Source organism: Grammomys surdaster, unplaced genomic scaffold (genome assembly GCF_004785775.1).
Source record: "Grammomys surdaster isolate TR1022 unplaced genomic scaffold, NIH_TR_1.0 100, whole genome shotgun sequence".
Lineage (NCBI taxonomy): Eukaryota > Metazoa > Chordata > Mammalia > Rodentia > Muridae > Grammomys > Grammomys surdaster.
In genome coordinates this window covers 5,986,728-6,012,491 of record NW_021604579.1, presented here as the reverse complement: position 1 = coordinate 6,012,491, position 25,764 = coordinate 5,986,728, and the positions used below count along the sequence as shown (strand labels likewise).

Genomic DNA, 25,764 nt, shown 5'->3' with positions numbered 1-25,764 from the left:
ATGTTGAACTCCCAGCTCCTCCTGTACCATGCCTGCTTGGGTGCTGCCATGCTCCTTCCTTGATGATAATGAACTAAACCTCTAAACCTGTAAACCAGACCCAATTAAATGTCCTTATAAGAGTTGCTTTGGTCATGGTGTCCGTCCACAGCAGTAAATCCCTAACTAGTAAAAGCTATTTAGTTTAACAATAGCTGAAAGCTTTCCAGTATTTATTGGGAAATACATAGGCATCCAGTAAATTCAAAGGACCCCATTTAGATTCAATCAATTTGGTCCTGTTGAAGACACACTATATTCAAGCTCTCAAAAGTCCACAACCAGAAATTCCAAAGCCAAGAGAAATATACCAAGTCCCATATAAACAAGGCCTTGGTAGAATAACATTAGAGTCTACAGAAGAAACTTTTCAAAAATGGAAAAGAGTTTCCAAGTAAAAGAGTTAAGTTGGCTGAATAGATTTTTTAAATGAAATTCAACTGTATGCTATCTACAAAAAAAGTCTCACAAGAAGGTGCCAAGTAATGGGAAGAAACCCATTGGTTCCAGAAAAGCAAAGCAAGTGCTAGAGTCCTTGGCATCCCAAGACATGGACTGCCCATGAGACTGGTCTACCTAGATAGAGAAGGATAGCAGTGCCTAGATGCTCTCCAGTCTGAAGAAGCAACCACTCAACATCCATTTGGCATGGACCATTCAAAAGAAACAATATAGGTGCTGGGTCTGCCATGGAAACACAAGGACCTCCCAAGAGCAACAAATAAGACCACAGACTTAAGCAATGAAGCTTGGGAAAGAGCCACTGTGTGAGGGCCCCCACACCACAAACAACTTTAACAAGATATTTATTTTATATGACAACTTGTTTGATTTTTAATAATTAAATAAAAATTTGCAAGAAAAGATTAAAAATAAGTGGAAAGTATTTAAGGAAATTATAATTATTCTGCTTAACTTATATGTGCAAGTACTCGGGTGTTGAAATGTCATACTGTCCCACCAGTGTATACAACAAATACAGTGAAAAGGAAAATAAAAGGCAAACAAGTCAATGTTCTTGACTAGCACAAAGAGAGAAAAGTGGATGCAGGTCTGGCCATTAGCCACTGGCAGCTGAAAAAAAAAAAATCATGTCTCTGATTCCCAAGGTAAATCATTCCTGTTATTTAACAAATGAACTTTGAGATCAAGATTGGTCGGCCTCACCCTTCTCCCTCCCACAGGTAGGCGGGCAATCCTTACAGGATTTAGGCAGGAGGAAGAAAGGATTAGTCAGAGTGAGGACTGCAACTGAGGAGTGGCTGCACCATGAGTGTCTCTGCTCAGAGCTCCAGTCGATTCCCAGGCAGCATCTCTGGCTTCCTCCAAGTGGCCTCTGTGCTTGGTCTGCTTCTGCTGCTGGTCAAAGCGGTCCAGTTCTACCTGCACAGGCAATGGCTACTCAAGGCTTTCCAGCAGTTCCCATCACCTCCCTTTCACTGGTTCTTTGGACATAAGGTTTGAAGGAAACGGAAGGATGGGTGGGAGAGCAGGGAGGATGGGTGTCTCAGAGACCAGTCACCAAATTCAGAGGGCAAAGCCTGATATATAAAGAGTCCAAGTGCCTTGTGAGATGTCCAGCTCAGCCTGAGGCATGTCATCCTAACAACAGGGTTATTCAAACTGTCTGGCTGTTGCTCAACTCTGTACTGATAGTCTCAAACTTTGAAAGCCTTGTCTGGTCCTACCTAGTCTCCTCCTCTTCTGGCTGAGTACCTTTAATATCTCTGCTGTTCTCAAACAACTTTTAAGTAATCCCTTTCCTAGTCATTTGCGGCTATTCTTTCCCAAGCTCAGGGCTTGCCTGGGAATGAGACATCAGAGAGAACCTTGCCTCCACAGGTTCTTGGTGTAGCAATGATACACATCTTAGAAGCTATCAGGCACAGGAAGGGTTCACACTGCTGGGATGAGTGAGTGGCTGCCCCAGACTAACAGAATTTTCAGGCTGGGTGAATTACAAATTGAAATCCTAAAGTCATGGCACATTAAAGGAAAAGGTTGGATAGGGTCCTCATATGAGAACACTTAATGTTAGAATTTCCACAGGTCATTTAGCTCTCCTTTCTCCTTCCACACACCCTGCACTGTAAGCTACATGGATTCAAGCACACCATCACTTTCTTGTCCCACAAAGTTCAGCTCAAGAGCCAGACACAGGTGTATTGAAACTACCCAGAAAGTAGACAGTATAGCATCCTGTAGACTGGAAAGGAACAGTACCAACCCATTGGACTGTCACCCCAGAAAATAAAGTTCAGAGCCAATTAGGAGGATACATGGAAAGCCATTCAACAAAGGATTGTATAATAGATGCTCTTAGGAAGACGTGGATATGCAGTGTTGAGTGTACAGATCTGAGGATCTGAGCCTGTGGCTCCTCATAGGAACATAGTTCCATCCAACAGACTCTCAAATCCAGCTCAGGACCAGCCCCCACATAGCAAAGCTATGAATGGTAGCACAGATAGTCCATCAAACTGTCCCACCTTTATGGCAGCTATAGAGAAATTGAAAACTATGTTCCTGTGCTTGCTCTGCCCTTGTCTCCAGTCCAAAAACTAAACAAGAGCCCCACTACCTTATCTTTCTCCCTCAACAGCAGTTCTACGGCGACCAAGAACTACAGAATATGATGGCATGCATAGAGAGCTTCCCAAGTGCCTTTCCTCGATGGTTCTGGGGGAGCAAAGCCTACTTAATTGTCTATGACCCTGATTACATGAAGGTGATTCTGGGACGATCAGGTGAGCGTGACATGCCACTGTGAAGAGATAAGCACCTTCCTTTTGGTACTTGCCCTGTCAGACTCCAGAAGATTGTGGCCCTACACACTCCATCATTCTTCCAGGCTACAACCCAGCACATGGCTAACAACACTCAGTACTGAAAATTCAAATTCCTTAGACTAATGTCTTTATCTTTCTTTGTTATTTAATCAAATTAAGATGGTAAGTCTTGTTAATTGTTCCAGGTTTCAAATCTCTAATTGTTACATGCCTAGACTCATAGGATAACTAAGCCACCACAAACACACCACAACACACACACACACACACACACACACATACACACACACACACACGTCACATTTGTTCTATTCTTTGACTTTGATTGCATGAGCTGTTTCTCACCAACTCAGCCTCTCAGCTACGGAGGAGTCCAGCTACTAGTATATGAATCCTACCTTCTTAGGCCTGACTGTTAGGACAGAGCTCAAAGGGATTATGAGAAAATGCACAGTGACATTAGACAGTTTGCCAACAGACAGCACTTAAAATATCATAGAAACCCATGGCTTCGACCACAGTTGCCTTGGGGCTACCTTATTTATCCCTTTTCTTGTTAAGTCATTGTTTCCCTTTCAGATCCAAAGGCTCATGGTGCCTACAGATTGCTAGCTCCTTGGATTGGTATGTATGTCTAAATTTGGAATGTGGTCTACTTCTAATTTGATTTTCCAAATGTTGTTTCTCTGGTTCACACAGAACAAAATGTGACAGACTATCACTGTCATGTTCTATCCTCAAAGCTCTACTTCTGACCCTTCACTTCTCCAAACAGTCCCATCTGAACATCAGTTTGATCTGCCTCCCTCTAATGTTTTTGCTATTTTTATCTCATGGCTGTCATAATCACAGCATGTATCCCGGTACCACTAGCTGGGAAATTCATGTTCTGGACTGTACCATTCTTGAGAGTTGTCTCTAACAGTTCCACTTCATAGTTCCTTCCCCAATTATCTAATGGTCTCTCTGATTTGATCCCACATATGTACACACCTCTCTCTGGCCCAGGGTATGGTTTGCTCTTGCTGAATGGACAACCATGGTTCCAGCACCGGCGGATGCTAACCCCAGCCTTTCACTATGACATTCTGAAACCCTATGTGAAAAACATGGCCGACTCCATTCGATTGATGCTAGTGAGTTCATTTGATTTTAATCTCTACTCCCCTCACCTCTGCTGTCCTTTCTACATCAGCTACTTCTTCTGCTACTACTACTACTGCCACAGCTGCCTGGGCGCGGCTTCTTCTTCTTCCTCTTCTTCTTCCTCTTCCTCTTTCTCTTCTTCTTCATCTTCTTCATCATCTTCTTCTTCCTTCTCTTCTTACTGCTTATAATCTCCTCTCTCTTTATCTCTCTCAATCTCTCTCTTCACCTACTCAATGTGTACATCAACAAGCTTCACATATGTATTCTACTATGAATACAGATTCTTCAAATATAGTTTGAACAGAAATATTCCAGGTACAAAGATACAGCCACACTTGCTCATTGTCCAAAGAGCATCAGGATACTTTTCCCCCTCTTCAAATCTTCAACTTCAAAGAGACTTCTCGGGATGACACTTAGTTGAGGTTTTGCTTGGGTTTCAGTGCATCTGCATAGACATGAGTGACTTATCAGGAAGATGGGCTCCAGATCCACATTGTCATAGCCAAATCTTCCATACCAGCACCTTTCAACAGGATTCTGGATTATGAATATTTTAGTTGACTTGGAGCTAGCCTACAGTTCAGAGGTTTAGTCCATTGTCATCATAGTGGGAAGCATGTTAGAACATAGGCATACATGGTGTGCTGGAGAGGTAGCTGAGAATTCTACATTCTGATCCAAAGGCAGCAGGAAGAGAATGAGACACTAGATGTGCCTTGAGCATCTGAGTTCTCAAAGCCCACCTCCAATGACCACTTCCTCCAACAAAGACACACATATTCTAACAAGGCCACACCTCCTAATGGATCTTTGGGAGCCATTTCATTCAAACCACCAACCACATTCCACTCCCTGACCCCCATAGGCTTGTAGCCATATTCTAATGCAGAAATACATTCAGTCCAACTTCAAAAGTCCCTATAGTCCAAAGTCCAAAACTCCAAAGTTCAAAGTTAAGAGACTCATGCAATCTCTTAACTCTAATCCCCTGTAAAATCAAAATAAAAAAGCAGATCACATTCTCCTGACATGTACAGGATACACCTTACAATTCCAAAGGAGAGAAAAGGCAGCATGATGAAGAAATACTGAACCAGGGCAAGACTGAAAACAAGCTGGCAAACTCCAAATGCTGCATCTTAATGTCTTATGTCAGTGTGCTCTTCAGATCTCCAACTTTTTTTCAGCTTTGTCGGCTGGTTCAACTCCCTGTTAACAGCTCTACTCAGCAAATAGCCCATAGAATCTCCAACATTTTGGGGTTCCAAAGCAATTGAGGCTTCATCTTCCCAGCTTCACACAATAGCCTCTTTAAGCCTCTATGCAAGGATACCCATGACATATGCCTGGCCTCGGCAGCTTTCCTTAGTCATGGAGGAAAATTCCATAACCCTTTCCTTTTCGACTCTAAAGCCAGAACTGTGTGGCCAAAGCTGCTAAGTTCTGATGGTTGCTAGGCTTGGACACAGACCTTTTCATTCAGTTACGTCTTCACCAGCTGGTTTTGGTGGTTTCCTTGCTTGGCTGTCCTAAAACTCAATCTGTATACCAGGCTGGTATCAAACTTAGAGATCTACCAACCACTGCCTTCTGAGTGCTTGGATCAAAGGTGTACACCACTAGGCCTGGTCCTAGGCTCTTCTTTAATTCTTTTTTACTTTTCTTTAATTTCTTTTCACAAATTAGAAGTTTATCTGGATGAGATCTTGTTCTGAGGTCACCACTCTCTTTATCCCACTTAGCATCAAGCTTTTCTTTAATCTGTTTAGCTCCTTCAACAGAGGTCTTAGCTACATTCTACTTCCTGGTGCCTCCTTTCTCCTCAGAGTATACATTTTGTATTTTTTTCTTGCTCAGTTTACTCCTTTTCATTATAGATCTGCATAAGAGTGAGTACTAATAACCATACAACAGAATCCACACTAGGCTATGCTAAGATATCCTCTGCCAATGCAATTAATTCAAAACTCTTCATTTTAGCCTCAGGCAGACTTTTTGAACAAGGGCAAAAAAGCAGCCACATTCTTTGCTGAAATATCACAAGAACAGTCCCTAGGCTACATACTAAAATTCTTCTCCTCTGAAAACTCTTGAGCCAGGTTTCAGATTCAAATTCAAATTGCCCTCAGCACCACTGTCCTTCTACTCATATGGCCCATTAAGCCCTACTTAAAGCATTCAACTGCTTTTATAACCCAAAGTTCCAAAGTTCATACTACTCCAAAGCATGGTCAGGTCTATCACAGCAATATCCCACTCCTGGTACCAACTTCTGTCTTTAATTAGGGTCACATTAGACACCACGACCACAGAAACTCTTATAAAGGAAAATTAGGGTCAGCTTACAGTTTAGAGTTTTAATCCATTGTCATCATGGGAAGTGTGGTGACACACAGACATACATGATGCTAGAGAGATAGCTGAGAGTTCTACATGAAAAAGCAGCAGGAAAAGAGTGAAACACTGGGCATAGCTTGAGCATCTGAGACCTCAAAGCTTGTCCCCTAGTGGCCACTTCCTCCAATAAGGCCACATCTACGCCAACAACTCCATACCTCCTAATAGTGCCACTCCCTATGGGCCTATGGGTGCTATTTTCATTCAAACACCAGAATTAATCAACTGTTATCAGCAAGTTTTTGATGAATACATAGTAATTAGTCAATGGGGACCCCCATTAGAAATGTCATCCTGTCTACTTGGGGTTTTTATTCTCTATACATAGAAGTCCTACCATTATCTCAGGTTAAGTTCAGCTCTCCAAACACTGATATCTTTTTTTATCCCCTAAAACAGCATTGCATATCAGATAAAACATCTTAACTAACTATAAATATGTGAAACTTGTTTCCTTTCTTATGAGTTTCTATATTTAATTTTGAAGTAATTTACAAGAATATAAGTCTCCTTTCACAAAGATTTGTTTTACAATCTGTAAAATATCTGTTATCTAAATTGAAGGACTTAGAACACAGTATCTTAAAATATAGGGAAAAAATTCAGTCCTTTGAGCACATGTCTTCTGGGGAAATTAAGTCAATGTTCCTCTCCCACTGCAGGACAAATGGGAACGGCTGGCTGGTCAGGACTCCTCTATAGAGATCTTTCAACACATCTCCTTAATGACCCTAGACACCGTCATGAAGTGTGCCTTCAGCCACAAGGGTAGTGTCCAGGTGGATAGGTGAGTGACAACCCTTGAACTTCATCAGGGCCTTTGTCTTACCAACTGATATTGACTTATCTGTGGTGCATGTGGGACATCTTGGGTACTCAATAAAGAATCTTACCCCAGTCCCAGGTCAATCCCTGACCCAATCCCATTCTACCCCAACCATAGACCACTGATTCCTAGCTAAGGTGGATGCCTAGACAATCATGCCACCTTCTATCAACTTGAAAATTACAAGGGTTATAAGACAGAGTTAGTATGTGCCTCAACGTTGTCTATTCCTCCCATATAGAAATCTCCCAGAATCCGTTCTATCTGTGGGTCAGACCTCTCTACAGTCTAATCTGTTCTGTATCTTCTTCTTCAGAAACTACAAGACCTACATACAGGCCATTGGGGACTTGAATAACCTATTTCACTCCCGTGTGAGGAATATCTTTCATCAGAATGATACCATCTACAATCTTTCTTCCAATGGCCGCTTGTCCAACCAAGCTTGTCAACTTGCCCATGATCACACAGGTTCTGTTTTTACCTTCTGTCTCCCTCATTTCCTAGGATCAGCTCAAAGGGGCTATTGATGACTTCTGAGGCAGATCCACACCCTTCAGTGCACTCCCCTACAGGACCTGGGTCACATACATTCTAGATACTTTTACACTGTCAGTGTTGGGAGTTGGAATGTCAGAATGCCAAGTGTTGAGTGAGTGTCATCATATTGGTAATGTGTGGTGAGACCTGACCCAACAACTCAAGCAAAGCTACCATTGCCCATGGTACTGAGAGAGGTCTGACATGCATCAGATGACACCAGTCTTCTAACACTGCACACTCCTTACTCACTTACCTATATAGAGCACATAGCTTCAGGATAGGAGACATATGGAGCTACATGGGGCTACTGTAGCTCTGAAGTCTGTGTGATAATTGATGTTCTGGAATAGATGGAGTGATCAAACAGAGAAAGGATCAGCTGAAGGATGAGGGAGAGCTGGAAAAGATCAAGAAGAAGAGACGTTTGGATTTTCTGGACATCCTCTTATTTGCCAGAGTGAGTATGTACAGTAGAGGCCTGAGAGTCTGCCTGGGAACACACAAGGAACAAGCATACCTCTGATGATGCCTGTTACTTCCCTAGATGGAGAATGGGGACAGCATGTCTGACAAGGACCTACGTGCTGAGGTGGACACATTCATGTTTGAGGGCCATGACACCACAGCCAGTGGAGTCTCCTGGATCTTCTATGCTCTGGCCACACACCCTGAGCACCAACAGAGATGCAGAGAGGAAGTTCAGAGCCTCCTGGGGGATGGATCCTCCATCACCTGGTAAGAGTTCAAGAAGTAGAAATGCCCTTATTCTTTGGGTAGGGAGGAGGCCCTGGTCTCCTCCAGTCTATCTGACCTTCAGTATGGACTTTATTTCAGGGATCACCTGGACCAGATTCCCTACACCACCATGTGCATCAAGGAGGCCCTAAGACTCTACCCACCTGTCCCAGTCATCGTTAGAGAACTCAACACATCTGTCACCTTCCCTGATGGACGCTCTTTACCAAAAGGTATGAATTTCCCAGTTCTTTCATTCCAGAGATAATGAATGACCAGTAGTCAGTGTCCTTCAACAGTTCTGAATCCCTCTCAGTGCCTGTTTCCTTTTCAGCAAGTAAATGCTTCTTACTCATAAAGTACAATAATAAGCTTAAATGACCTCCTGTCAAGTTCAATGATCTCCAGTTCTGCTGCTTTGCATGAATAACATGGCAAGCATCTCTTCTTTTATCAGCTAACGTTCCTTCTTCTTTGGAATCTATGGTCTCATCATGACGCATCCATTCTAGTTTGGGAACAGTGACATTCTTCAGTTTTTATACTCCAGACTCAATTCCAGAGGCCAACACCATATAATTCATAGCCACACTTATTCTTCAGATGTCCTCACTGTCACATGTGGGTTTTCATGTTGGGGCTGGAAACACAGGCATATGTTTGTATATACAAGTGTGAACCAGAGGTCAAAGTTAGTTATCATTCCACAGGCACTGTCCAAGAGCCTTGCACTGACCTGTAACTCACCTATTAGGCTAGGCTGGCCAGTGAGTGGTAGGAACCTGCCTGTCCCTACCTCACCAGCAGTGGGAAAAGAAGCATGTGCCACCACACACAGCTTTTTTTATACAGGTTCTGCAGATCAAGCTTAGGTCTTTCTCTCAATCCCCAATAATCACATCTTTTTATCATCCTCCACATTTGATTATAATATGTAGATTTTTTATAAATAACTACTATTTATATACAGATCAGCAAATACAATGTGACTCTAGACTCTTGCCAAGTTCAAATTATTGGTTACTCTCCATAACCTGATGGTCAGACTCTATTGCTGAAGACACAACTTACTTATGTCATCAAACACAGAGAAAATGACCTGATGCCCAACTAGCAGCCCTAATTCTTAACCCAAATAGTGAATGGGGGGAGTTAAAGCTTATTTCACTAATAATTTTACATTATACATGCACAGAACAGAGAGAGAGAGAGAGAGAGAGAGAGAGAGAGAGAGAGAGAGAGAGAAGATTCAAATAAAAAGAGCAAATAAGGCAAATTTAAACAAATTGGAATGAGTTTTTTGGAATCCTTGGAATCTTCAATTTGTCTGTCTGGATGTCTGTGAAGGAAATAATGAGCAGAGCTTCCTCACTCCCTGATGACTGACTTCTTTGTCTCTAGCATGTGTTAGAAGTGGAGCCCCACAGCTGTTTTCTGCTGACCTTTTTGCTGTGGCTTGATATTTGTTCCTTGCCAAACTATAACAGCTATGTAATTCCCAGAGTCACACGTTAGTGGGGTTGGGAAGGTGAAAGTTTATGTTAATTTATGTTAATCTTGGTGGAGCTGCAAATTGTACAAAAGGCCTTCTGTTTGCTAAGCATGTGCTCTAGGACTGAGCTACTTACCCCAACCTGAGATAGATAAACTTTGCTTGACTATGTTGTTTAGAGGTAGAGCCACCAAGTAGTGGATAGATTAGATTAGAGTTGGCCTCACGTTGTTCTATATAGTGGCTTTAGAAAGAGAAGGAGAGAGACTGCTAAGAGATATACACCTGTCCTCACCATGATCGGATGCGGCCAAGGGGAGGGGGCTGTTCGAACTTTCAGCTCCAAATCTGTGAGCTAAATAAGCTTCTTTTCTTTACAGGTTATATATATATTAAATATATATAAGCTGTAATACATATATCTGTATATGTAAGCACATACACTCTGTTTCTGTGTGTGTGAAAATTCTTCACAAAGAAACCTTTGAATATGTTATGACTTTATCTCTCAAATACTATTCACTGGGATGTATAGGATAGATAAAGAATCAGACAGGGGCTAGGGAGATGTGTTTCTTTTATGAGACAAAGCAAGTGAAAGAGGTCAATGAATTCCATGCAGTGAGTCATATGTGGTCCAGTCTCTGAGAAGCACTCGGGTGGATGGCAACAATGAACTGAGCAGCAGATCCAAGACCCCTGCAATGTCAGGAAAGCAACCTTTGTATCACAGCTCATTATGTCAAAACCCTAGGGCTGCCACATCCTGCTTTGGTGACATGTAATCCCTCTCTGAAACTTCAGTAACTCACTTGAAAACTACAGAATAAATCAACTCACTCTGGGACTTAATATACATCTTTAGTGAAATCCTTCATCAAATTTAAGTTCTAATTCTATTCCCAAAACTCAGGTTCATCTTTCTTGCTTCTCTCTCTTTAACTCCATTTAACACTCCTCACTTGTGCCTCAAGTTCTTTTCCAGGTCATGCATATGTGCTGAAATTGATGATCTTAGCACCCAAACTTCTTGTGCAGGCATATCATCCCCTGCTGTCCCAGGAACCAAGGAGTCACCCTGAGTGTAACCCATCTTCTCTTATATTCCTATCTGCCTCACAGGTATCCAGGTCACACTCTCCATTTATGGTCTCCACCACAACCCGAAGGTGTGGCCAAACCCAGAGGTAAGAGGCCACCAAGGAGGGCAGAGGAGTTGGTCTCAAGACCAATACCTCCTATTGTTCCCACCTCTGAGCATATTGTCCCCTTGTGGGTTGCAATTGACCTCTACCTGTCCTGACTGAGGTGCTGTTTCCCTGCAGGTGTTTGACCCTTTCAGGTTTGCACCAGACTCTCCCCGACACAGCCACTCATTCCTGCCCTTCTCAGGAGGAGCTAGGTGAGACATCCTGTGTATGATGATGGAATATTCTGTGGAGAATATTTGCAGCATACCTTGTTTTTGTCCTCCTGCATATATGACATCTCCAGGTATATCCTGATTGGTGGCTATGGAAGGGGGAGGAGCTACTTGAGGATGTGTCTGTGCACAAAAGGAGGGTAGCATTTCAGGATACACCATGAAAACGTGGACCCATTGGCCAAACAAATTTTTATGTCAGTGGATGTCATGTACTTGCATGTGTTCTGATATTTCCCTCTCTTTTTTTTTTTTTTTTAATTTTTTTATTGGATGTTTTATTTACATTTCATATGTTGTCCCCTTACCCCATCCCCCACCCACCCAGGAACCCCCTATCCCCTCACACCTCCTCCTTCTTCTTTGTGGATGTAACCTCTATCTACCCCCCCACTCCCACCTCCCCACCCTCAAAACTCCCACCCCCTGGGGCATCCAGCCTTCATGAGGTCAAGGATCTCATCTTCCACCTGTGCCCAGCAGGGCCCTCCACTCTTATATATTCAGCTAAGGCCCTGGATCCCTCCATAAGTGCTCCCAGGCTGGTGGTTTAGACCCTGGGAGCTGTGGTTGGTTGGTATTGTTGCTCTCCTCATGGGGCCACAAATCCTTTCAGCTCCTTCAGTCTTCACTCTAACTCCTCCATTGAGAACCCCATGATCACTTCAATGGCTAGTTGTGAGCATCTGCCTCTGAATATGTCAGACTCTTGAAGACCTCTGAGGAGACATCCATATCAGGCTCTTATCAGCATGCACTTCCTGACTTCCACATCAGCATCTACCTTTGGTGACTGCACATGGGATGGATACTCAGGTGGAAAGGTCTTCAGACGGCCCCTCCTTCAGTTTTTGTCCCTCGCTTTGTCTCCATATTTGCTCCCTTGAGTATTTTGTTGCTCCTTCTAAGAAGGACCGAATCACCCTCACTTGGTCTTCCTTCTTTATGGACTTCATGTGGCCTGTGAGTTGCATCTTGGGCATTTCAAGGTTCTAGGCTAATATCCAATAATCAGTGAGTGAATACCATGTGTGTTCTTTTGTGATTGGCTTACCTCACTCAGTATGATAATTTCTAGTTCCATCCATTTACCTAGGAACCTCTCAAATTCATTGTTTTTAATAGCTGAGTAATACTCCATTGTGTAAATATACCACATTTTTTGAATCCATTCCTCAGTTGAAGGACATCTGGGTTCTTTCCAGCTCCTGGCTATTATAAATAAGGCTGCTATGAACATAGTTGAGCATATGTCCTTATTATATGTTCGAGCACCTTCTGGGTATATGCCTAGGAGTGGTATAGCTGGATCCTCGGGTAATGCTATGTCCAATTTTCTGAGGAACCGCCACACTGATTTCCAAAGTGGTTGCACCATCTTGCAGTCCCACCAACAATGGAGGAGTGTTCCTCTTTCTCCACACCCTCGCCAGCATCTACTATCACCTGAGTTTTTAATCTTAGCCATTCTGACTGGTGTGAGATGGAATCTCAGGGTTGTTTTGATTTGCATTTCCCTGACGACTAAGGATGCCGAGCATTTCTTTAGGTGCTTCTCCGCCATTCGAGTTTCTTCTGTTGAAAATTCTTTGTTAAGCTCTATACCCCATTTTTTAATAGGGTAATTTGGTTGCCTGGAGTCTAATTTCTTGAGTTCTTTGTATATATTGGATATTAGCCCTCTATCAGATGAAGGATTGGTAAAGATCTTTTCCCAATTTGTTGGTTGTCGTTTTGTCCTATTGACAGTGTCCTTTGCCTTACAGAAACTTTGCAATTTTATGAAGTCCCATTTGTCAATTCTCGATCTTAGAGCATATGCCATTGGAGTTCTGTTCAGGAACTTTTCCCCTGTGCCCAAGTATTCGAGGCTTTTCCCCAACTTCTCTTCTATTAGTTTCAGTGTATCTGGTTTTATGTGGAGGTCCTTTATCCACATAGACTTGAGCTTTGTACAAGGAGATAAGAATGGATCAATTTTCATTCTTCTACATGTTGTCTTCCAGTTGAACCAGCACCATTTGTTGAAAATGCTGTCCTTTTTCCACTGGACAGTTTTAGCTCCTTTGTCAAAGATCAAGTGACCATAGGAGTGTGGGTTCATTTCTGGGTCTTCAATTCTATTCCATTGATCTTCCTGCCTGTCTCTGTACCAATACCAGGTAGTTTTTATCACTATTGCTCTGTAGTACAGCTTGAGGTCAGGGATGGTGATTCCTCCCGAAGTTCTTTTATTGTTGAGAATAGTTTTCGCTATCCTAGGTTTTTTGTTATTCCATATGAATTTGAGAATTTCCTTTTCTAACTCTGTGAAGAATTGAGTTGGGATTTTAATGGGGATTGCATTGAATCTGTAGATTGCTTTTGGCAAGATGGCCATTTTTATTATATTAATCCTGCCAATCCATGAGCATGGGAGATCTTTCCATCTTCTGAGATCTTCTTCAATTTCTTTCTTCAGAGACTTGAAGTTCTTGTCATACAGGTCTTTCACTTGCTTGGTTAGATTCACACCAAGGTATTTTATATTATTTGCAACTATTGTGAAGGGTGTCATTTCCCTAATTTCTTTTTCAGTCTGTTTATCTTTCATGTAGAGGAAGGCTACTGATTTGTTTGAGTTGATTTTATAACCAGCCACTTTGCTGAAGTTGTTTATCAGGTTTAGGAGTTCTCTGGTGGAAGTTTGGGGGTCACTTAAGTATACTATCATATCATCTGCAAATAGCGATATTTTGACTTCTTCCTTTCCTATTTGTATCCCTTTGACTTCTTTTTGTTGTCTAATTGCTCTGGCTAAGACTTCCAGTACTATATTGAATAGGTAGGGGGAGAGTGGGCAGCCTTGTCTAGTCCCTGATCTTAGTGGGATTGCTTCAAGTTTCTCTCCATTTAGCTTGATGTTGGCTACTGGTTTGCTGTAAATTGCTTTTACTATGTTTAGGTAGGGGCCTTGAATTCCTGATCTTTCCAAGACTTTTATCATGAAGGGATGTTGAATTTTGTCAAATGCTTTCTCAGCATCTAGTGAGATGATCATGTGGTTTTTTTCTTTAAGTTTGTTTATATAGTGGATTACATTGATGGATTTCCGAATATTGAACCATCCCTGCATTCCTGGGATAAAACCTACTTGATCATGATGGATGATTGTTTTGATGTGGTCTTGGATTCGGTTTGCTAGAATTTTATTGAGTATTTTTGCATCGATGTTCATAAGGGAGATTGGTCTGAAGTTCTCTTTCTTTGTTGGGTCCTTGTGGGGTTTGGGAATGAGTGTAATTGTAGCTTCATAGAACGAATTGGGTAGTGTTCCTTCTGTCTCTATTTTGTGGAATAGTTTGAAGAGAATTGGTATTAGGTCTTCCTTGAAGGTCTGATAGAATTCAGCACTAAAACCATCTGGTCCTGGGCTTTTTTTAGTGGGGAGACTTTTAATGACTGCTGCTATTTCCTGAGGGGTTATGGGACTATTTAGATGGTTTATCTGCTCCTGGTTTAATTTTGGTACCTGGTATCTGTCTAGGAAATTGTCCATTTCATCCAGGTTTTCCAGTTTTGTTGAGTATAGGCCTTTGTAGTAGGATCTGATGATTTTTTTAATTTCTTCCATTTCTGTTGTTATGTCTCCCTTTTCAGTTCTGATTTTATTAATTTGGATACTCTCTCTGTGCCCTCTGGTTAATCTGGCTAACGGTTTATCTATCTTGTTGATTTTCTCAAAGAACCAACTCCTGGTTTTATTGATATTTTGTATTGTTCTTTCAGTTTCTATTTGGTTGATTTCAGCCCTGAGTTTGATTATTTCCTGCCTTCTACTCCTCCTGGGTGTATTTGCTTCTTTTTGTTCTAGGGCTTTTAGTTGTGCAGTCAACTTGTTAGTGTGTGCTCTTTCCAGTTTCTTTTTGTAGGCACTTAGAGCTATGAGTTTTCCTCTTAGCACTGCCTTCATGGAGTCCCACAAGTTTTGGTATGATGTGTCCTCATTTTCATTGAAATCTAAAAAGTCTTTAATTTCTTTCTTTATTTCTTCCTTGACCAAGTCATCATTGAGTAGAGAGTTGTTCAGTTTCCATGTGCACATGGGTTTTCCATTGGTTTTGTCATTATTAAAGACCAGTCTTATTCCATGGTGATCTGATAAGAGGCAAGGGATTATTTCAATCTTTTTGTATCTGTAGAGGCTTGTTTTGTGACCAATTATATGGTCTATTTTGGAGAAGGTACCATGAGGTGCTGAGAAAAAGGTATATTCTTTTGTTTTAGGATGAAATGTTCTATAGATGTCTGTTAAGTCCATTCGGTTCATAACTTCTGTTAATGTCAAAGTGTCTCGGTTTAGTTTCTGTTTCCATGATCTGTCTATTGCTGAGAGTGGGGTGTTGAAATCCCCCACTATTATTGTGTGAGGTGTAATGTGTGTTTTGAGCTTTAGTAAAGTTTCTTTTATGTATGTAGGTGCCCTTGCATTTGGGGCATAGATGTTCAGAATTGAGAGTTCACCTTGGTAGCTTTTTCCTTTGATGAGTATGAAGTGTCCTTCCTTATCTTTTTTGATTAATTTTGGATGGAAGTCGATTTTATTTGATATTAGAATGGCTACTCCAGCTTGTTTCTTGGGACCATTGGCTTGGAAAATTGTTTTCCACCCTTTTATTCTGAGGTAGTGTCTGTCTTTGTCACTGAGGTGTGTTTCTTGTATGCAGCAAAATTCTGGGTCTTGTTTGTGTATCCAGTCTGCTAGTCTGCGTCTTTTTATTGGGGAATTGAGACCATTGATGTTAAGAGATATTAAGGAAAAATGATTGTGGATTCCTGTTATTTTTGTTATTAGAGGTAAAGTTATGTTTGTATAGTTATCTTCTTTTGGGGTTGTTGGAAGATTACTTCCTTGCTTTTTCTAGTTTGTAGTTTCCCTCCTTGTGTTGGCGTTTTCCATCCATTATCCTTTGAAGTGCTGGGTTTGTGGGAAGATATTGTGCAAATTTGGTTTCGTCATGGAATATCTTGGTTTCACCATCTATATTGATTGAGAGTTTTGCTGGGTATAGTAATCTGGGCTGGCAATTGTGTTCTCTTAGGGTCTGTATGATGTCCGTCCAGGCTCTTCTGGCTTTTATACTCTCTGGTGAGAAGTCTGGTGTAATTCTTATAGGTCTGCCTTTATATGTTACTTGACCTTTTTCCCTTACTGCTTTTAGTATTTTTTCTTTGTTTTGTGCATCTGATGTTTTGATTATTATGTGACGGGAGGTATTTCTTTTCTGGTCTAGTCTATTTGGTGTTCTGTAGGCTTCTTGTATGTTTATGGGCATCTTGTTCTTTAGGTTAGGGAAATTTTCCTCAATGATTTTGTTGAAGATATTTACTGTCCCTTTAAGTTGGGAATCTTCATTCTCATCTATACCTATTATCCTTAGGTTTGGTCTTCTCATTGTGTCCTGGATTTCCTGGATGTTTTGAGTTAGGAGTTTTTTGCTTTTTTCATTTCCTTTGACAACTGTGTCAATATTTTCCACCGTATCTTCTGCATTTGAGATTCTCTCTTCTATCTCTTGTATTCGGTTGGTGATGCTTGCGTCTGTGACTCCTGATCTCTTTCTTAGGTTTCCTATCTCCATGGTTGTCTCCCTTTGAACTTTCTTTATTGTTTCTATTTCCAGTTTCAGATCCTGAATGTTTTTGTTTAATTCCTTCTTTGTGTTTTCTTGCATTTCTTTAAGGGATTTCTGTGATTCCTCTTTAAGGGCTTCTATCTGTTTACTTGTACTCTCCTGTATTTCTTTAAGGGAGTTACTTAATTCCTTCTTATAATCCTCTATCATCATCATGAGAAGTGATTTTAATTCTGAATCCTGCTTTTCAGGTGTGAAGGGGTGTTCAGGGCTTGCTATATTGGGAGAACTGGGCACTGATGATGCCAAGAAACTTTGGTTTCTGTTGCTTGTGTTCTTGCGCTTGCCTTTCGCCATCTGGGTAACTCTAGTGGTACCTGCCCTCTCTGTGTAAGATTGGAATCTGTATTTCCAGTTATCTTGCTTATTGCAGAGCTCCTCGGAGTCCAGAGGTCTCTGTGGTCTTATGCCCCTAATCTCCCGGGTGGAAGAACTCCTGGGACTCAGGCCACCTCTTGGATCTGGTAATCCTTCTGTTCTGAGTGCAGTGGCTCCTCGGCTGCTCTGAGTGCAGTGGGTTCTCGATGACTCAGGATTCAGTTTCAGCTGCTCTGAGTGCAGTGGCTCCAGCTGCTCTGAGTGCAGTGGGTCCCTGATGACTCAGAATTCAGTTTCAGCTGCTCTGAGTGTAGTGGCTCCTAGATGACTCAGGATTCAGTTTCTCCACAGGACAGGAGCAGACCTACTCTGTGTCTGCTCCAGTCCCAGGGACCAGGCAGGGGCCGAAGGGAAGTGGAATTCCGGAGGGGCAGGGTTTGGGTAGCTGCTGTGCCCTAGATGTCCCTGGCTCCCAGATGTATTTCTGGGGCTTAGGGAGTGAGATGGAGTTCTTACCAGCTGCTCTGAGTGCAGTGGCTCCTGGATGACTCAGGATTCAGTTTCTCCACAGGACAGGAGCAGACCGACTCTGTGTCTGCTCCAGTCCAAGGGACCAGGCAGAGGCCGAAGGTATTTCCCTCTCTTTAAGTGCAGGACTTTACACTGATTTTTTTCACATGATTTTAATTTCGGGTGTCCAGCTTGTTGAATTTTAGGTCTCTTAAAGAGCAAGTCTTTCACGCCCTGACACATCACCATTCCTGGGTAGTTCTCTATTCTGGAATCACTATGCAAGTAATTAATTTGCTTGTATGTCTGCCATGTACTGCTGTCCAATGAGATACTTGAAGTGTTACAGTGGGTCATTTGAGGCAAGGTCTCTACCAGGATACACTGATTCCACCTTTGTACTCTTTCCCAATATAGTTTTTGAATCGGTGTTGATGCTCACATCTCTCTTGCAATTGCCCAATGACCAAAGCTTGATAGATGATGTATATTCCTCAAATTTACACTTAGAGGCTATGTAGCCTAACTTCAGACAAAAGACATTAAAAAGCAGAGTAATCTGCTTTTAAGTAAACCCTCTGTTTACATATAACATAGCATTTTTTAAGGTTTCTTGTGAGTTAAATAAAAGACACTCTAGAAACAACTACTGAACTAGACAAAGACTTTCTGATGGCTTCTAGGAAAATTGTCCCTTGGGACCTAAGTCACTGTAACCCTTAAAAGGTGCTATAGAAGAAGGGTTTTCTGAGCTTTTATTTCATGAATTCATGAAGTGGCAAATCAGCTTTCACAGAACAGGCTATAAGTAAGTTGTTCTTCCAGACACAGGCTATGTACACACACTTGGTGAATTGAATTCTCCAGTCCCACTCACGGAAAGTCATGTCACTGCCACTAGAAGCCAGGAGAGTACTGGGTAATTCAGCTTAAGTTGGAATGAGCCATGTTGCTGGTGGTGCTTTCTAAGACAGAGTCTCAGGCTTGTCTGGAGCTCATGGACCCTCCACCTCTACTTCCCAAGTACTAGGATTCAGGCACAGGCTCCCACGACTTGCTTTGGCCAGAATTTTTTTTAATTTTTATTGTATTTCATTCTATTTTTTTCATTCCTTAAATTCAAATGAATTAAATTTTAAGAACCAAGGAAAATAATTATTATAACTGTAAAATAAATTTTAAGCCACTGTGTGTCAGGTGCTATGCTATATAAAAACATAGAAATAATAATACTATCCTATTCCTGCCTCTAAGAGTTCAAAACTGTCATCTATAAAGACAAATATATCTGTAATTAAAACATATTCTTCCTCCATTCTTTCTCTTGCCCACTTAGCAATTTGCAGAATATTCCATGTTCCTGGCATCATCCCATGCCCTGATTGTGGCATGCCCTTGAATATGGCACTGGTGGTGCCTAGGAGGAACAGGGACAGTCATTGAATAAATAAGAGCCAGCCGCTCATTGACCTGAGCTTTGGGAATATGAAGCCCAGGTTGGTGGGGGGGACATGTCCAAACATCTCAACAGTTTGATCTTAAGTAGGAAATGGGATGGACAGAAAAGAGGTGAGGGTAGCAGCCAGTAGAGGGTATAGCTGCAGCTAGGCATTTGTTGTTTTGTTTAATATTTTTTTCCTTATTCACATTACATATCCCTCCCTTCCAGTCACCTCCTCCCACAATTCTTCACCCTTCACACTTCTCTGAGCAGGCAGGGGACCCCCTCTGTATCCTCTACACTCTACCACTTCAAGTCTTTGTGAAACTAGGCACTTCCTCTCCTACAGAGGCTGGACAAGGCAGCCCAGCTAGTAGAACATATCTCACATACAGGCAATAGCTAAGCTAAACAAGAAGGAAGGCCTAAGTGAGGGAGTTTGATTTTACTTAGAGGGGGGAATAAAATAATCATAAGAGGCAGATGGAGAGAGGGAAGTGGGAGGGGGAGAGAGGAGAAGGGAAGGGGGTTTAGGATCAGGTGTGGGAAAGGACAGGAGAGATGGCTAGATGGCCATAAAAAATGAATGGAAATTTGCAACTGACAGGGATGGAGAGATGCGGGGAGCATCTCCAGGATGATACAGAGACCTAGGATAAGGGAAGAGCTCAAGAATCAGTGAGGGTGACCTTAGCTGTGACTCACTACACTGGGGATATGGAACCTGAAGAGGCAGCTAGGCACTGAACACAGTCCTACCTGGTGGAGGTATAGAGTGTCAGTGTGGAGGGAGGGTTAGGGAGACCAAAGTAGTCCAGGAAAGAAAACTGAAGAAAGAATCGTGGACATTTCTGAAGTAGAGTTAGAATGCTACAGATGCTGATGGATTAAGGAGGTGGGGCACCCTAAGTAGGAGGCAGATGGGGCAGCCACTTGAGAATCCTCAAGACAGTCTTCCTGTAGAAACTTTTCTACTGATACCTGATTCCACTCTGTGGAAGCTAAGTGCTACATCTCTCTGAATGGAGTAAACTAAGCAATGATTAACTTATTAAATAATTCCCAAGTTTGACCTCTAGTCCTTAAAATACTAGCCTAACAGATTTCATACCTCTAAAAGAACTAAGGTCAAAGTGGCCTTGAAAAATGTTGAGGCTATGTCAAAAAGTCAGGAGAACCAAGACCTGGGATGAAAGTAGGTATGACCTGTGATCACAAATGTTAGACTGAACCTGTGACAGTAGGCTCTGACTGTTGTTCTGGGCTGTTTCAAGGGTCAACTCTTAAAACACGTGAGAGGCTAATGAGTTTTATTGTCCCTTTCTGACCCAGGAACTGCATTGGGAAACAGTTTGCCATGAATGAGCTGAAGGTGGCCGTGGCCCTGACCCTGCTCCGCTTTGAGTTGCTGCCAGATCCCACCAGGATCCCAATCCCCATTCCAAGACTTGTGTTGAAGTCCAAGAATGGGATCTACCTACGTCTCAAGAAGCTCCACTGACTCTGGTAAGGACAAGGACAGACCATGAACATGCTGCCTGACATCTTGTCCTCTATCATCTCTTCCTGTCACCATCTTGCTTCCTGTCTGCTCATCTTTCTTCCTACCTATTTGCTCCCTGGCCTCCTAGCTCCTAGTCTCTCCTCTCTCTAGTCTCTCCTCTCTCTCTCTCTCTCTCTCTCTGTATCTCTGTGTGTCTCTCTGTCTCTGTCTCTCTCTGTCTCTCTCTCCTTCTGTCTCTCCCTCCCTCCCTCCCTCCCTCCTTCCCTCCCTGTTACCTTCCTCTAGATTCCCCATTTGCCTTTCCATCTCCTGCTACCCACATATGACTGTGCACCTGATCCTGTACCTCCTCTGTCCTCCAACCTTCCCTCCTTGCCTCTTCACTTCCTAACATCTTCTTTTTCCCTACATGACGTCTTCATTTCACCAATAATCAACTGTCACACCCTTGGTGTTCGAAAATAATGGAAAGTTATTATCTTACAGTTGTGGATCTCCGAAGTCTGAAATGAGTTTCACTGGCAGAAAGCTAAGTTGTTGGTGTGACCAACCTTCTTCAGAAGAGTGTTCCAGAAAGTCCTCTCCTCCTCTATTCAGGATAGATCATCATTCCTTGGCACTGGACTACTCCCCTGCTTTAAAGCCAGCATCCTCCCCATCCTCTCTCTTCTAATTTCCTTCCCTTTTACAAATGCACTTATGACATCATCAAGACCACTAAAAAACTCCAAGATAATTTTTCCATCTCAATATGCCTTACTCGCTCTAACCTAGTAAGTTCCTTTTGAATTATGAGGAATAACTCAATATGTTCCATGGACTCCAAAATTCAAGACCTGAATATCGTTGTGAAGCCATTATTCAGTCTAGTATCATTTTCACATGACTGTTACCTGGTGCTTTCATCTAAATTTCTCCTGCATAGTCTCTCTCTACCTGACGCCCCTCACACAAGTTTCTCCATCTTCCCTCCTTTCTGCAATAAACTTCCCAGTGCCGTTCACAGCATTTGTCTTCTCTTGCTGGCTCTGAACACAGGTTCCCATGTTGCTTGAAACTGCACCTGGATCAGGATCCATGATAAGTTCTCTGCCTTCCCTGACATACCATGTTCTGCTTCCTGAAGTGGGCTTCTTGTGGAGCCACTGACAGCAATCAGGACTCCTTCCTATTCTCATAACCTACCAGTGTGCTGGGCTAGTGCAGGCTGATTCTTAAGAAGGCAAGAGAGGACAGACTGGATAGTCAGCACCTGACCAAGGGGAGAGCCAAGGCAGGAGCAAGAGCCCAAATTGTCATGTGCAGAATGTTCAAGCAACGCAGAAAGTTTCATGGTAGCCATGTTGAGAGAACACAGGCAAGTAAGAGCCCAGAACCCTGGGTGACCAGCCAAGGTCTAACCATAGGATTCCAAATGGGGTGAACATGTAACCAGAAAGTGGTTCTACAGCCTGGAAGCAATGAGCAAGACTTTAGCTCAGTTCACTGTCATGCACATTCCTGTTCCACAGTACACACAAAGAGACACTACACACCCATAACACATTTCACCCACACATGTGCATGCCCAAGACCAATAGAGCCTCATGCTGCATTTGAAAAGTCATAAAGATGAAGCAGTGATCATCTGTGATGGCCACCAGTTCCAGTGTCCACTCTTTCCCCAGGAGGCCCTAATAAACACACACACACACACACACACACACCATGTGCGCATACACACTTACACACATCAGAGTTCTTGAGTTTATTCAAACACTCATGAAGAGCTGATATTAATGACCGATGTCTTGATCAAAAGACCTCAGAGTCAGGAAGCCTCAGCTCAATTTCCTCAGGTTCCTTCCCTTAATATTAAAATTCAGTTACAGCTTCCTCCTATCAGAGAGTGGGTACCTCCATCCTGTCTATACTACCTGAGTGCCAAGGTGCTGAAGATGATACAGTTTAGAATCAGGTACCACCCAGAGACACATGATGGTTATGACTGGAGAATCAGCATCCAGGTGATAACTGTTGAAATCATACTACATTTGTTCAGAGAACAGTTTATTTGTGTGCTAGGTAAAAAGGGGGAGTTAGTTACATTAAGTCTTGTAGCTAATAGACACACTATAATGGGGCCCTTACATCCCAGCTTCTAGGGAGGGCTTTAGGAGTTAGCAAGTGTCTTGAGGCAGATCTTCCAAGCTGTGGCCTTCTTCCAAGAAGGAAAAAACTGGTAGTGGGAAAGGTATATGGCACATTTCCCAAGATGCCCTAGAGCAGTGGGTCTCAACCTTCCTAGTGCTTTGGCCTTTTAATATAGTTACTCATGTTGTCGTGATCCCCCAACCATAAAATTAATTCATTGCTACTTCATAAGTGTAATTTTGCTACTGCAATGAATCATAAGGTAAAATCTGCATTTTCTGATTATTGTTGGTGACCCCTGTGAAAGTCATTCAACTACTGGTTGAGAACCATTGGCCTAGTGTCTTTACCAAGTCCCAAGGCTGGAATTACTGGCTCCTATCTCTGATCCTAACTCCTAGTGCCCTTCCTTCCATATGGGGATAATTCCAAGATTTGATCCTCCGAGTGTAGTGACCTTAGACCTTGACCCCTAGAGATATAGGTACCCATAGCCATCAAAAAGCTGCTGCAGGGATTGCCAGGACAGGACCTCTAAATCACATGTAGGCCCCACCCAAAAAGTCCTTTGCATCTTCACCTAATAGAAAAGAGTTTCCTTTCTCCCAGGAAATCCTCCTTTAATGTTACTCTACTACCTTCCCTAGAGATACTGTGGCTGCCCAGAGTCCTATATGTCTGTGAAACACCAACACCACGAAGTACCATAGAGACATCCCAAGAAAGACATCATGCCAGTAAAAACATCTTTCCTATTCTTTAACTTTGATGGTTAGATTTTGCTTTTTAAAGTACTACTTATTTTGTACAGATTTAGTTTAGGCAATTTTCCTTATGTCTATTATATTCCAAATACACACTGAGACAGTTAAATAAATGTAGTTATGAGAAATAAATGAAGTTTCTCAAGGCAGCCAAATGTTCAGCAGATGTTTGTGGAGTGAAGGAATGAGCTCTAGAGCCCAGGTGTACAGTCATTCCGCACACCTTTACAAGCGGATGTCTTCCAGGAGACTGTCAATGTCCGTGCTATCACCTCCAAAGCCTCCCACAGGCAGGGATCCACAATGACTCCATATTCAATCTAGGAGAGCAACGTCCCAGAAAAAGCCATAGCCTGTGCTGCCACGGCCTTGTTCTCTGAAGACCTACTTTCCAGACCCAGAGCCCAGTGGCTTCAGGTGGAGGTGGATGCCATTTTTGGAGCGCAAGATCAGCTGGGGGATCTTAATGGGCATCTTTGAGGGATCCGGAGAGAATTCAAAGCGCAGCAAACAAAGGGCTGTGACGACCTTCATCTCGTTCATGGCAAACTGCTGCCCAATGCAATTCCTGCAGCAAACAGCACAAAGAAGCATCAAGCTGTTCGGCTAACCAGAGTGACAGAGCCTAGTGTTCTTAGAGGCCCACAAAAATACAATAACTAGTTTGGGACACGTAATGGCTGGCTGATTCGTTGATGTGGGCTTAAAAAACACAAATCTCAGGGGCATGGTAAAGGGCCCCGCTGGGTAGCTTTACACTGGAAGCTTTGGCTCGCAGTCTCTCACAGAACGAAAACACCTGCCCCACCCACTTCCCAGGAACAGGAAAAAATAGGCAAAAGGGCCCCCCTTGTCACAGAGCACTCCAAGATGATGCCTCCCACACTGATGGTCTTCACTTTTCTTCCCCAGTCGTGAGGGCCTGGGAATGTTTTTTCTTTCCCTACCTGGGCCCTGCAGAAAAAGGCATGTAGGCAAAGGGATGCCGTCCTGTTGTATTCTCAGGAGAAAAGCGCAGTGGATCAAAGACCTAAGGAGATAGATAGAGCTTTCTTAAGTACTCACCAAATCCTGGCAGAGGGTAACCCCACAGCCCACACCCTGTCTGACCTCCAGGCCCAGAGATGCAGTACCTCTGGGTCAGGCCACACAGCACTGTTCCTATGGAGGGCATAGATGTGCAGAGAGATCAGGCTACCTGTAATCAGAAAAGAGGCCTGATAACAAGGGATCATGAGGCAGCCAGGCCACCTCCACATTAGGCCTGAATCCCCTAATGTCCCCCTATCTGGGACATCAGCCTCTGCCAGTTCACTGTCAGTGACACTGAACTCTTGGTCTCAGTCAAAGCACTTTAATAATAATAATCAGCAGCAGCAGCAGCAGTTCCAATATCCCAGTACAGAGAAGAGTCTAACCCAGATATCTGTGGAATTAAAACAAAGAACTGTGAACCCATCCTACCACAAAGTTCCAATATCCCAGTACAGAGAAGAGTGTCTAACCCAGATATCTGTGGAATTAAAACAAAGAACTGTGAACCCATCCTACCACAAAGCTGGATAAGCAGGAGCTACTTTTTATAGCCTGTTGGATTTCAGTTCACAAGCTCTCAGGAAGTTATTGTACTGTTAATAATAAGAGATACCATTCATTTGATGCTCACAATATGCCAGGCTCAGGTCTGAACACTTTTATGAAGCCACAACACAAAACTGGACATGTACATGCATTGTGTCATCGTCTGTGTGAATCATCTCCCTGGAGTTGTTCAGGCTACAATAGTGCCACAGTAGAATGATTTGATATAGTTTTAAACAGGAAAAAAAAAAGAAAAAGAGGAAAATTTCAGGCTAAAGAACTGGTTCACTGAGAACAATGTAGCAAGTGTGCCCAGCAATTAGCCATGCCTAGGTCCTATCGCACTAATGGTCAATGGAACTCAAAAGCAAACCCAACTTTCACAATCACTCCTTCAAAGGAATAATTCATGTTGGATTATTTTGGAAAAAAAAAAAAAAAA

At 42.6% G+C, this 25,764-nt stretch overlaps 2 protein-coding genes across 2 annotated transcripts in view; one reads left to right on the top strand and one right to left on the bottom strand.

Annotated features, from left to right (window-relative positions):
* Nucleotides 1-1,267: 1,267 nt before the first annotated feature.
* Nucleotides 1,268-21,852, top strand: LOC114636762 (cytochrome P450 4A10). Its single transcript, XM_028784864.1, has 13 exons — nucleotides 1,268-1,497; nucleotides 2,642-2,786; nucleotides 3,408-3,452; nucleotides 3,837-3,964; nucleotides 7,040-7,164; nucleotides 7,520-7,674; nucleotides 8,097-8,203; nucleotides 8,291-8,481; nucleotides 8,581-8,714; nucleotides 11,096-11,160; nucleotides 11,299-11,375; nucleotides 20,673-20,846; nucleotides 21,331-21,852. The coding sequence occupies exons 1-12, from the start codon at nucleotides 1,309-1,311 to the stop codon at nucleotides 20,839-20,841; spliced, it is 1,530 nt and encodes a 509-aa protein (XP_028640697.1). The 5' UTR covers nucleotides 1,268-1,308; the 3' UTR covers nucleotides 20,842-20,846; nucleotides 21,331-21,852.
* Nucleotides 21,853-22,872: 1,020 nt separating this feature from the next.
* The window catches only part of LOC114636728 (cytochrome P450 4B1), a 19,796-nt gene continuing 16,904 nt past the window's right edge, over nucleotides 22,873-25,764 (bottom strand). Inside the window, exons 10-12 of the mRNA XM_028784819.1 lie at nucleotides 24,875-24,939; nucleotides 24,689-24,771; nucleotides 22,873-24,309 (exon numbers count right to left, since the gene is read on the bottom strand). Coding sequence (XP_028640652.1) covers nucleotides 24,126-24,309; nucleotides 24,689-24,771; nucleotides 24,875-24,939 — 332 coding nt within the window. The 3' untranslated portion in view covers nucleotides 22,873-24,125. The remainder of the gene's footprint in view (nucleotides 24,310-24,688; nucleotides 24,772-24,874; nucleotides 24,940-25,764) is intronic.